General features: G+C 36.0%; 2 protein-coding genes across 5 annotated transcripts; one reads left to right on the top strand and one right to left on the bottom strand.

Annotated features, from left to right (window-relative positions):
• Window positions 1-170: 170 nt before the first annotated feature.
• On the top strand, window positions 171-2,327 carry LOC132305534 (uncharacterized). The gene is made up of 2 exons (XM_059803165.1): window positions 171-1,685; window positions 1,958-2,327. Exons 1-2 carry the CDS (start codon window positions 849-851, stop codon window positions 1,964-1,966), a joined length of 846 nt encoding a protein of 281 aa, XP_059659148.1. The 5' UTR covers window positions 171-848; the 3' UTR covers window positions 1,967-2,327.
• Window positions 2,328-4,264: 1,937 nt separating this feature from the next.
• Window positions 4,265-12,731, bottom strand: LOC132302408 (putative pentatricopeptide repeat-containing protein At2g02150). 4 transcript variants are annotated; one of them, XM_059799243.1, is made up of 4 exons: window positions 9,875-12,731; window positions 9,521-9,685; window positions 4,840-5,118; window positions 4,265-4,522 (listed from the first exon to the last, which is right to left on the bottom strand). In XM_059799243.1, exon 1 carries the CDS (start codon window positions 12,561-12,563, stop codon window positions 10,182-10,184), a length of 2,382 nt encoding a protein of 793 aa, XP_059655226.1. In that variant the 5' UTR covers window positions 12,564-12,731; the 3' UTR covers window positions 4,265-4,522; window positions 4,840-5,118; window positions 9,521-9,685; window positions 9,875-10,181. The 4 variants fall into 4 exon arrangements, with proteins under 4 accessions (XP_059655226.1, XP_059655227.1, XP_059655228.1 ...); XM_059799244.1 differs by having other exon boundaries at window positions 4,881-5,118; XM_059799245.1 differs by having other exon boundaries at window positions 5,047-5,118.
• Window positions 12,732-12,783: the final 52 nt, after the last annotated feature.

Below are 12,783 nucleotides of genomic sequence, written 5' to 3'. Positions count from 1 at the left end.
TATCTTTGAACAGCTTTAGTAGAGGAATGTTGTCAGCCATCTCTTGTAATCTATTTCGTTTTTAACATTTTGTGTCGGGTGAAGTGCAAAAAACACCCTCATAGTTTCAAAAGTGTGCAAATAATCCCGAGGGGTGTTATTTGCACACTTTTGGAACTACGAGGGTGTTTTTTGCACTTCTCCCATTTTGTATCCGCTTGCAACCTCAACCTACCTTAATGGTGAAAGCTTTAATGGTCTTGGAACTTTGCTAGTTGCAGCTTTAATGTGTTCTTTTAGGATTTGATACTAAGTTCATTTCTAATATGGAAGAATTTTGGTGCTCAATTTTGGTTTAATGAACATTTGTATTAATTTCCAATTTTTATGTGTGTAACCTTGATATGCATTGTTGAGCCTATTTCCTAGAAGATTAAGGTTTTGGGTTAACTAGTTTAAATAACTGTTCTTCCATAACAAAATGGAGGATAGGCTACAAGTTCTCAAGTTTAAAATCATTTACTCAATCTATGTGCTGAAACAATTTGCGAAGAATAGCACTAAAATTTCATTTTGAGTTCCATCTTTAGTATGTGGCAGGGATATTGCTTGCCCTGGTTTCTGATAATCTAGACCGGCACTATAACAACTTATTGATTGCAGGTAGTATTTATTTGGAAAACTCTGAGCTTGATAAGGCTGGAGAATGTTTTTCTCGGGCTGGACTTTATAAGCGTGCAGCTGAAGTATATGCCAAGGCTAAATTGTACTCAAAGAGCCTGTCCGCTTGTACTGATGGCAAATTCTTTGACTTGGGATTGCAGTACATACAGTCCTGGGAAAAACATGCGGAATTTTATGCTGATAAGATGATAGAAATGGACAAAATTGTACAGGATTTTTTGCAAAGAGGCGCTCTTCATTATTATGAGCATAAATATAATAGAGCAATGATGAAGTTTGTGAAGTATTTTCATTCCAGAGACATGATTCGCACCTTCTTGAAGAATTTGAATTGCCTCAATGAGCTTCTCTTGTTGGAAAAAGAATGGGGAAACTTACTGGAAGCAGCTGGCATAGCAAAGCAGAAAGGAGATCTTCTCCTTGAAGCTGATCTTGTAGAGAAGGCTGGACAATTCAGGGAGGCAACTATGCTCATTCTGTGGTATGTCTTCTCCAACTATTTGAATCCGTTCAGAAGCAAATTGAGGCCTGTGGGGCAGTTAAACCAGAAGGACGGTCTTTTAACAAGAGCCAAATCAATTGCGAAGAACCACTCTGATCCTTTCTATGAGTTTGCTTTCAAGGAAGTCGATATTTTATCAAAAGGAAATACCTATCCGGAAGTCCTTGACATTGGGTTGGAATTCCTTCAATGCTGGAAACAGAATGCACCTACTGATGTTGGTAGGGTCAAAAGAATTTACGAAATACTCATTATTGAACAAAAACTTTTAGAAAGATGTGCACAACATTATCATTTTCTGAAAGATAAGCAAACAATGATGAGATATGTTAAAGCTTTCGATTCGATTGACTCTATTCGAATCCTCTTGAAGGATTTGAATTGCTTTGATGAGCTTCTGTTGTTGGAAGAAGAATGGGGCAACTTCTTGGAGGCAGCAAAAATAGCAAAGCAGAAAGGAGATCTTCTGCATGAGGCTTATCTACTTGAGAAGGCTAGATGTTTAGAAGCAGCATCCATGGTAAATCATTTTTGAAAACATCTGGTTTTTATACGAGTGGAATCTCCGTCTTGAGCATGTCTAATGCAATCTTTTAGTATAATAGGAGATGAATCATTTTTGAACTCTAAATGAAGGGCAGTCCTATAACAACTATAATGTTGTATAGTGACTCCATTTTAATGGATGGATATGTAAGCTAATTATATCATATTGGAATATTTTAATTTCATTGTGAAGAATTCACCCTAAATATTTCTGGTGCTAAATATTTCTTTTCCTCCTTGTTTCAGTGTGGGTGAACCTGACATGGACTATGTCAAATTGAAACAAGGAGGACATCTTTGCAAAGATTGTGGTTAAGAAGTCAAAGGCTGGAGCATTTTGTGGATCTTCTGTTATTGGAAAATGATACAAAGGCGAATAGGTGAGACACCAGAGATTAGCGCATGAGTATAACAAATGCATGGCTGACAGGAACAGCAGACATTGAGGAGGCAGGAAATCTTGAATGGAAATGCAACCCCACACTTTATTTGTTTATTTGTGCGTCATTAAATGTTGCAATATTTAGTTTAAAGTGTTGCTTAGTCCTTTTCTACAGAAGCTTTGTTACCTTGACAATTAGAACATTTTAAGAAACAGAAATATATATTTTGAAGGATGGCAACTTCCATTACTTGTACATGCTGTGACATTTTCTTCCAAATTGTGTTCAGAAAAAGACACCATTAGATAACCTATTCTTAATTTACTGCAGAAAATTCCATATTTCCTTTTTCCAGACACTGTCGAGGCATTACTAGTAACGTTTCCTTTTCTTCGATGAATGTACTCGATGCTTAGGGGTCAAATTGAAATGATTTTTGCTACTTTGTTACATTGGAATGCCGCTAGATAGCATCCATTGAAGCTTGTGGATAGAGCAAAAGACACGAGTCTGTAATGTTGAATATCTAAATCTTTTAGAAATTTAAAAGAAGATCATTAATCATATTATGATAGCCTTTTACCTTTTTTTCTTCAACAATTAACTCCTTTCTACTTCTGCTCTTATATGACATTAAGTCATATGCAAGTGGGAAGTTGATTGTCGGCCCGTCTGTGATTTATCTAGTCTAGGTTCATTATGTTCGTGCCAATTTTTAGGATTTTTGGGTAGTTACAAGTTACAACCATGAAAAAAGCCATTTCAAAATCATGAATACTTTTGTGGATTATTTTAGTAGGTAAACACAACAATTGCACACTACTGTGGTATGTAATTAAAGGTTTTGTCCTGGCAATATGGTACCTTAAAAGTGGTATGTATAATTAAGGGTTTTTCCGCTAGAAGTTTTAAGGGTGTTGTCCATGTTTTAATTATTTCTAAATATCCTGCTATGAGATTTTTTTTTTTTTGTTGGGAATGGATAAAAATTAAAAATTAAAAAATTAAAAAAAAGAAAAAGAAAAAGAACAAAACTATGCACAGTAGAGAGCGAGGCATGCCCCACTATATACAGAAATAGAGTCTAAAGGAGCATAGAAGCAAAAGAGCTTAATGAAAAATAGACTCAGCAAGTCTCCATGTAAGTTGAAACCATCTGGTTATAGGGTCAACAGGAACACTTCAGTCATCTAGGCTCCTCCCTAGTTCCATTGACTTTAGCACAGAGCCATTATCAATGAAGCAATTTTCCATAGTTCTTTTTGTTTCTTTCCAACCAAATAGGTGTGCTTGCCATTTCCAATTATATGTCTTTACGTATCCCCTGGCCTTCTCTCTATGTTGAAATATGTTTCTCCAGCACCAAGAACAGTCTGCGGGGATTTTAATGAACCCAAAGTTTCTGTTTCGAAAGAGATGGTGCTTAGACCCAGTCAACCCATAGGGAACGGGAATCACCTTGTTTCTGAGTAACTAGATTCCAGATATGTTTAGCTTGAGCAGCCTAGTTCCATATGCTTAGGGATCACAAATTCTCCATTCCCACCGAGTCCCTGCCCCGCCCCATTTATAGCAGGGATGGGGATTCTTTTATGTAAACGGGGATGGGGATAAATTTTGAAAACCTACCGGGGGTGGGGCGGGGTAAACTCGTCATGCCCCACCTCGATTAAGTGTGAAATTATTAATATACCCTTATATATAATAATTTAATACTAAATTAGATTTAGTATATATATGAAAATAAGAAAAATTATGTTTTTTTTTTTAAATATATATGTTAATCGGGCCGGGGTCGGGGATGGGGCGGGGCCGAGGATAAGGGGTCAGGGGCAAGTATGGGGGAAGTGGTGAAATTTTAAGCGGGGATGGGGATGGGGATGGAGATGGGGATGGGGAATGAGATCCCCGCCCCGCTCCGCCCCGTTGCCATCCCTACATATGCTCAGTTCTTTTATACCCAATCCTCCCTCGAATATGTTTTCATGCCAAAAAAAAAACCTGATTCTAGCAGTCATCCTTTCAACGAGGGGCTTGCAGTCCACCACTTTTAGCCTGGTTGAGATGAGTGGGACACCCAAGTACTTAGATTGGGATGTTCCCCCTCTTTGAATTTGGAATCTGTATTCCAAACAGAAGTATACACGGCTTTTCTGATGGTTGGGCTTCAAGCCAGAGATCTCATAAAATTCTTTTAGGCTTCTGTCAACATTTTGTATAAAATTAATTTGCAGACACATCAAATCTGCTCTATCCAAACAACAATATGTGGGCTATAAACACATCAAATCTGCTCTATCCAAACAACAACATGTGGGCTATTCAAATCTGTTCCATCCAATATGTGAGCTAAATGAAATGGCCATGCAAGAGAGGCTCTCCACATCAAAGCTGCTCTATCCAATTTCTGTCCCACCTAAGCCAGATGCTGGGAAAAAAAATGGAAACAGGCATAACATTTGACATTAATTTGCAGAAAACACATCAAAATACTTATAAATTGGAACTCAATCTTCCACCAAATTAACACTTTCTACTTTTCTGTGACCTACAAGGAATAGCTTTAGCCCAATTGAACAGCAAAAATTAAAAATTAAAAAAAAAAAAATTTTTATTCAGAAAGTAATTTTCTATACAGTATATTGGTAACAAATCTATAGGCAACAAAGAGATAAAGTCTCACACCTAAGAGGAATACGTAACCCGAGAAACAACCCAAACTGGGAACAAAGAACCAGAGCTTACCCCAGAAGTTAAGTCTCTTTGTTGGTATAGACATTACTTACTAGGTTGCAAGATAAATTTGTTGTCTCCTTAAGCCTAAGACTACTCATGTGGATTTGGATTTCCTCTCCACTAGCACTTCCCTCATTTTCTAACTTCTTTTGGATCACATATTTCCTTGGATAGAGCAGTGCTATTTTTTTTCCTCTCTAGAGGTATTTTCCTCACCTCCATTGGCTTCCCTTGAATTGCTTTTTCCATTTGCTTGGGATGTACCAGCCTCTATTCAACAGATTCAGTCTGCAAAGCAGCCAATATTTCACAAGCATAAATTTTATGCATAAAAAACAAATCATTACAAATATCCAATTAAGATTATCACTTATCATTACAAATATGCTGCCAACATAATAATGCTATATTGCTGACAGAGAATGAATAGTCACAAAAAACAAATCCAGACAAGTAAATTCAGAGTTCGATAGCAGTATGAAAGATGAGATGAGACCAGCAAAATCTACAAAATCAATTAACTGTTGGCAAAAAAAAAAAAGAGTACGGAATGCTCATTAAGGTTCAATAAATTAATTCGTCCGAATTAATAATGAATTTCAGTGACATTGTTTTCCTGGTCAACATACCATCTAAGTGAAGTTTTAAATTTTTAATGTACTAACACATCTGAAGTGACATTGCTTTCCCGCTCAATATACAATCTGTATATTACAGACTATAATGCAAAACATATACCAATCAAAGCAACAAAAGTTGATTTCTAATTTGGAAACAAATTAAAGCATATACGGCATTCAATTTGCTGTCTATGCAGAAGAAGACAGTCATTTTAAAAGACATAACATAGAAGGTGAATCTGAAAGTGAATTTCAAATAGGCATACTTTTGATTTTGAAAATCATTCCCACCTTGATTAATAAATATATTAATCTCAACCGCTGTCTAGTTAAGCTCATAATCCATCCCAAATTTTATCTTTCTTTTCTCTAGGGAACAGCATCCCTAAACTTGGGTACATTAGGTACGCAGGAATGGAATACAGCAAGAATGGAATGAAGAAGAGAATGGTATAGATATGAAATGACCACATTCATTCTATTGTTTAATTGCATAAATTGAATGATGCAGAAATTAAGTGGTATTCCTATTCAAGACTTCAATTATTCAGTTAGACCAGTTTAAAAGTTGGAATGGAATAGTGTTCAATTAATTTCTCCAAACTACCCCTATTGCAATAAATAAATTAAACAACAAACTAAAATATATTCATATTATATTAAGATGGGAAAAAATCAATATTAGGACAAATACACCTTTCTTTTTCTTTAATTACTCAAGAAATTATTTATTTTGCATTTTAAGAAATAAATAAATGGGTGTACATATCAAAATAAAAGCATCCCATCCTTGACAAATACATGTTAAAAGTTAATAATAATAACAATGAAGAAGAAGAAGAAGAAGAAGAATTCTAACCCCAATTACCCAATAAGAATTCCAATCCAATTGCCCGAAGAAAAAGAAAGAAAGGAACAGAAAAAAAAAAAAACTCAACCCCAAAATGAAGTAGCCAGAAGGAAATTCAAGCTCTCCCTCTCAGATTCTTTACCGTTCATCAATTCTAATAGTTCCTGATCCCGTGTTATTTGATTCCTTTTCACAAGACAAAAGGCAACACCACTTTTCAAGTAGGATTAAATGGTGTAACCAAATGGGAAGCATCCATGCGAGAGAGAAGAGAGAGAGTTGAGAAGACATCATTGGTTTTGGAATCGAAGCATGAGGCAAAGATTTAAGTGCTTCTTTCGCTCTTTTTTATTTTTATTTTTATTTTTTTTGGATAAGTAATTGAAGTGCTTCTTTCATTGTTGAGTCAAAACCTAACAAATAAATAGACAGAGAGAGAGAGGAGGAGGAAAACTTCGAGGGATGACAGGGTTATGGTTGCCAAATATTGTCGGTAGCTGGTCGTCAAAGACGATGATTGGTACTCGTACCCGATCAGATATGGCGACAGAGAAGCAGTAGATATAACACAGGGAAAGGGGCCAAAGGGCTTTTCAACTTGATTAATTTTGCTTGAATTCTACATGGGAATGGAACGAGCATTCCTTAAGAGTCAAGAAGAAGAATGCTCATTATAGCTTTTTGTGGGATTGGGCATTCCAGCTTTGTTTAGCTTAACCTAGGCTACATGGACTTGGGTACGGTTATGTATCTATGCATCAGATGTGTCAAATCTTTAAACCGAAGAACACGTGGACAGTGCTAAATATTTATTTTATTTAGTTAGCTTATTTTATTTTCTACAGTTGAGTAATATTTTTATATAATATTTTTTTTGATAAGTCATAATGTTTTTATCTAATATAGTATTCAATATAGGCTTTTAACTCATTTTAAAGTAATGATACAATATAATTGAATGATTAGATATGTTTTTTAGGTACATGTCCAACCAAAAGTGTCGGACACTTATCCCATACGCATGTCTGAGCAACATGTGTCCGACATGGGGTACTTCACTACTTTTGAAAAGTCCATGTAACATAGAGCTTAACCAACAATAGAAAGTGAATGGAGAGGCAAATTCATTTCATTCCATTCCGGCATACAAAACGCAGCCTTAATTGAATAGATCTTTTAAATAGCCTTCCAAAGAAAATGAACACTCAATACCATAAGAAGCAAAGTGTAGTGACTCTCCTATAAAAACAATGGTTCCAAGAATCTACACCAGCTTATTCACCTCGTTCTTCATAATATAGCCATCCACTCCTCCAAATCTGCCAATGTATATCTCAGCTACTCCTCCATCTATTCCAAACATCCTGGTCCTACCACGCATGCTAGAAAATAGTTTATCAAAATTTAAAGATGTGGTCCAAATTTGTATTGACAAAATGCAATCAATACACACTGTAGGAAATAATTACTATTGAGCCTCCAAGATTTTTTTTCCCCCGAAAGGTTTATTGAGCCTCCAAGATTACTGGTCACTAGATCAACTATAATTTGTTTTTCTTCTGGCTGAACTGACTGCATTCCATGATTAAGAAGAAAAAAAGGGTTCTCCCCATCTCCCCACAATGGAAAATTTTGTTTGTACAACGGACATGCATTGCCAGTCATCCTACATTGTCAGCAAACTGAGCTGGCTTTTGAAGAAACTTTCTTTTTTTTTCTTTTTTTTTTTCTTTTTTTCAGATAAATAAAAAGAATTTCACTTGGATAGATAAGACGCCAATGAGGAAGAATTAAGACGCCAATGAGGAAGAATTAAGTACAGACAGCGTATAGAATAAACCTGAACAGAAAACCAACAAAAAGCCCCACACTTTCTCCTAATCTAAGCCTCTAGCCAACAAAAATCGATTCAACTCAACAAGAACTTTTACCAACTATTTGGTGTTGACTACATGAATTTTTTTATTGGTTCCACTCAACAAGTCATAAACTCTTGTTCTAATTATCTCAACCTATATTAGTTTTTACCCCCCACCCAACATTACCCTCAATAAGCACCGTGCAACTGTTGACTGTTGCTAGATATGGCCAGACCATCTTAATAAGTTTTCTCTCCTTTTATCTCTGATTGGTGCTACTTTAACCATCTCATGAATGTATTCACTCTTAAATTTACCCTTTTATGTCTTGCCATGCATCCCTTCACACATAAACACTCATTTTATGAATACATTATTTCTCAATTGCCCAACATTTTGTCCCGAAAAGTATGACAGGTCAAATAGCTATTTTACAAAATTTTACCATTCAATTTCAGAGGTAAACATACAATCACACAATATGAGAGAAGCATTACTCCATTTAACCCATCCTGCTTTAATTATATGATTATTATCGTCTCCAACTTCTCCCTCTTTGTGCATAATAATGAAAATTTCACTTTTTGGTATCTCTTAACATTCAGTCTTCACTAAAACCCGACTTCTGTTTCTACTTTTACTCCATATATTTAATTTTAGTCAAATCTTATTTGAACCCTCTGGATTCTAGATTTTCTCAAACCTCTAAATTAACACTAATCCCAGCTCTAGTTTCATCAATAAAAAATATAACATCAGCAATAGCATACACTACGGAACCTCATGCTGAATGTGTTTTGTTAGATCATCCAAAACTAAGGTAAAAAGATATAGGACAATTATCATAGAGATTGGGAATTTTGCTATTCCAACTACTTTGTGCATAGATTTTTAAATACGTAAACTTCTTGTAAATCATTTTTATTATATTATTAACCAAAAGACATGAATTCAAATATATATATATATATATTCGAATTGATTCTAATCATTCCTGATTTAATCTTTCTAAACCACTAAAATCTAAAACATCCCTAATTTCAAGTTAACAATTGCATTCCTTCAAGGCAATTGAGATCCATCATTATGCTTATAGGAATCCAACAAAGCCTAACCTCCAAATTCAAAAACAGTAGCTTTGTACCAAAAAATAAAAACCAGAAAAACCTCTTTATAGGTATGATGAGGAAACGAAAAAAATTAGAAGAGAACTGATAGTAATTGCAACAGTTATGTACCACACCAACTTCTTCAAACATCCTTCATTAACACAACCAAGAATTAAGATAATCAAAAGACATCTGTAAAGCAAAACTGCTATAATCTAACTAAAACTTGTTAAGATTAGAAATTTGACTTACTGATGCCATATCCAAGATAAGCCTTTAAAAGTTCACGAATGGTGAATGGCCAAATGGATTACCCAAAATCATGTTGTATATTTCACTTGGTTAACTCCAAGCCATTTAAATTTAGAAATATCTTCAAATACTTCATATCTCCATTAGAACTGTGGATCCAGCCATCTGCCGCAACAATTTAATCATCGTAAGTTGAAGAGCAGTGAAGTAAGAAGCATCACAAAAGGAAAATTTGAAGGAGATATTTGATTACTTCAGTTTTACAAAATAAAAGCTAGCAATAAAACCTAGAAGTGCCCAATGTTTTATATTTCAGTTATAAAAAGCTTGAAGAACTTGAAAGCCAATACTCACCTATTAACAAGATTGAAAAGGATTTCAGCCAGAAAAGTACAGAAGTGCATGTCCTATCACAGTGACTCTGAGCTAAGTAAGTGCCAACTCCATACCAGATTTTGCATCATGAGACCAATAATGAACTTTGGGTATGTGTAAAAGGATATCCAGCGACAGCCCATCAGCAAACCAGCACCTCCCAGTACAAGCAATTCCTTATTCTGAAGCCCTACATCATATATCTTCGGCAATCATTCTTCTCCGCCAAGAATCTATATCTTTTCCAGCCTGACACCAACAAGGATGAACAAGCATCTAGGCCCTCTCAAGTTTGTATATTAGGAATAGCATAATTACTTATGCCAGTAATAAGACCCCTTTTCACCATTTCATTCTGTAATTCTTGAGCTTCATCCATGTTTCCTTGCTCATAATATTTCCTAATCAGACAACCATAAACAATCTCATCAGGAAGAACACCCTTCCTAATCATCTCATCAAGCAAATTCCTTGCTTGTTGCACTTGACCGCATCTAGAAAGCCCCCAAATCAAAGTAGTGTACGCTTTAAGGTCAAGCTCCACACCGGTTTCAATCATTCTTTTTTTCAAATCCAAGGCTTCCTGGATATTGCCATGCTTTAAATTCCCATCAATTAATGATGTATAAGCAGTTTTGTCTGGAAACATACCCTTGCCCAGCATGTCATCAAACAGCTTCCTGGCAGCTTCCATGCAATTATTTTTACAAAGACCATCTATCAATGCTGTATAAACTACAACATTAGGTTGCAAACCAATGCCTGGCATTCTATCAAAATGATCAATTGCCTCTTGGATCAATCCCAACTTGCACAAACCATCGATTAATGTACAATATGTCACAACAGTAGGGGCAATCCCTAAGTCCTGCATTTCTCGTAGCAGATTCAGTGCCTCTGTAGCTTTTCCAGCCGTAAAATAGGCATCTATAAGTGTTGTATACACAACATGATTTGGTTCAATACCACATTCCTTCATTTCATAAAACAAAAGAGAGGCTTCTTCAACCTTTTCCTGGTTGCAGAGACCCCAAATGATTGTTCCATACAGAAATAAATCTGGTTCAATGCATTTTACTTTCATTTCTTTGAAAATGTCCATGGCATTCTCCATCTTTTTGGCTTTAATATACCCATGAACAAGGGTAGTGTAGACCTGCTGATTAGGAGTGACATCCTCTTTCAACATCACCCTGAATACTTCTTCAGCTTCCTTCATCTTCCCTTCTTCACAGAGGCCGTCAATTAATGCAGTATAGGTAACAATGTTCAACTTGATACCTGCCTGAAGCATTTCTTTGAGCAGCTTCAAACCTTCACCAAGATTACCTTCTTTACAATTTGCATCAATCAGAGAGGTATACGTGAATTCATTAGGAGTAAGACCAACTCGTCTCATGTCCACAAAAAACTTGATTGCCTCTCGCGTCTTCCCTTCCTTGCAAAAAGCATCAATAAATGTGCTATAAGTTATGACGTTTGGTTTTAAACCTGTTTCCTTCATCTCATGGAGAAATTTAAATGCCGGTAGCATTCTCCCAAATTTACAAAAACAATTGATCAGAGCATTGTATGTTATTAGATCAGGGACACAGTCAGCATTCTTCATTTCTTCAAATACAGAAACCGAATCATCTAATTGCCCAACCTTACCATGCCCATCAATAAGGGAATTATAAGTAACAATATCAGGTGCAATACCCATATCTTTCATTTGTGCAAACAAGCTTTTCGCGATCCTCAAGTCCCCTTCTTTACACATATAATCTATCATTATATTATATGTAAAGACAGATGGAGCAATTCCAGCCCCAATCATATCATCAAAAAACTTCCTCAACAGCTCGCCCTTGTGCACCTTTGAAAGCCTATGCAAAAGATAATTACAGGAACGTGCTTTTGGAATAACTCTATATCTCTTCATCCTCAAAAAGCACTCACTGGCTTCTTTGAGCATTCCCAACTCAGCTAATAAACTAAACAAAGAATCAAACACTCCGTAACCCGTAAGACAAACATTTCTTGTCAACCACAACACATCAAATATATCAAAACCAGGTAACACCATAGTGGAACCAATCAAATCCTTGAGAATATCACGGGCATCAATGTAAAATCTAGCACAAAATAATATATGAACGGTAATACAATAGGATTCTGTAGTGTGGCGAAACCCAACTCGCCTTTCAGCCCATTTGAAGAACTTCAAAGCTAATCTCGGTTCGTCCTTTAATTCCACTAGAACCCTCGAAACCCAAATTGGCGCTAAAGTAGAATCAATCAAATTAACTATCCTACAATCATCCCATCGTCCTTGGCGAACAATTTCACGAATGGATTCTCTATCAGAATCTTTACTAAAATTGTCAAATTTTGCTATGGTGACAAATGGGTGTCGAAAAAAACATAGAAAACTAGTGACCCAGATCAAAAAAGTGTACGGGAAAGGAGAGACTATTTGTGAACCATTAAATGCAAAAAAACATATATGATTAGGAGTTTGAGGAATTGATAAGAACACGCTCACGCGTTGATAGTTTCTGCGTCCCATGCCGAAGAGGCTGCGGAGAAAAATTAACATCTTTTGAGCAAACGAACAAACAACTTCAATAGTTGGCTCCATTTTCACGGCGCTGATTGTAATGATGCTTAGAGACAATAGGAGCATTCATTGCTTTCTGGAGAGTATACAATACTGTATATAATCTATTTGTATAGGCAGAAGTTTAAGGAAGGTTGTTGCCGCCGTCGACAACAAGACGTTACTTAGGGTTTAGGCCGTCCTGAGCTTCAAGAGCGGCAAAGGTTTAATTCTTCACTCCTTGGGGGTTGGGTTATTTGATTTTAGTGGTATTTGACCCGTTAAGTAAGGTTCACCGGATCCGACA

This window comes from Cornus florida, unplaced genomic scaffold (genome assembly GCF_030987335.1).
Source record: "Cornus florida cultivar Cherokee Brave unplaced genomic scaffold, ASM3098733v1 CherokeeBrave_3.0.0_Hap2_Chr04, whole genome shotgun sequence".
Lineage (NCBI taxonomy): Eukaryota > Viridiplantae > Streptophyta > Magnoliopsida > Cornales > Cornaceae > Cornus > Cornus florida.
This window is presented reverse-complemented; position numbering and strand designations above follow the sequence as displayed.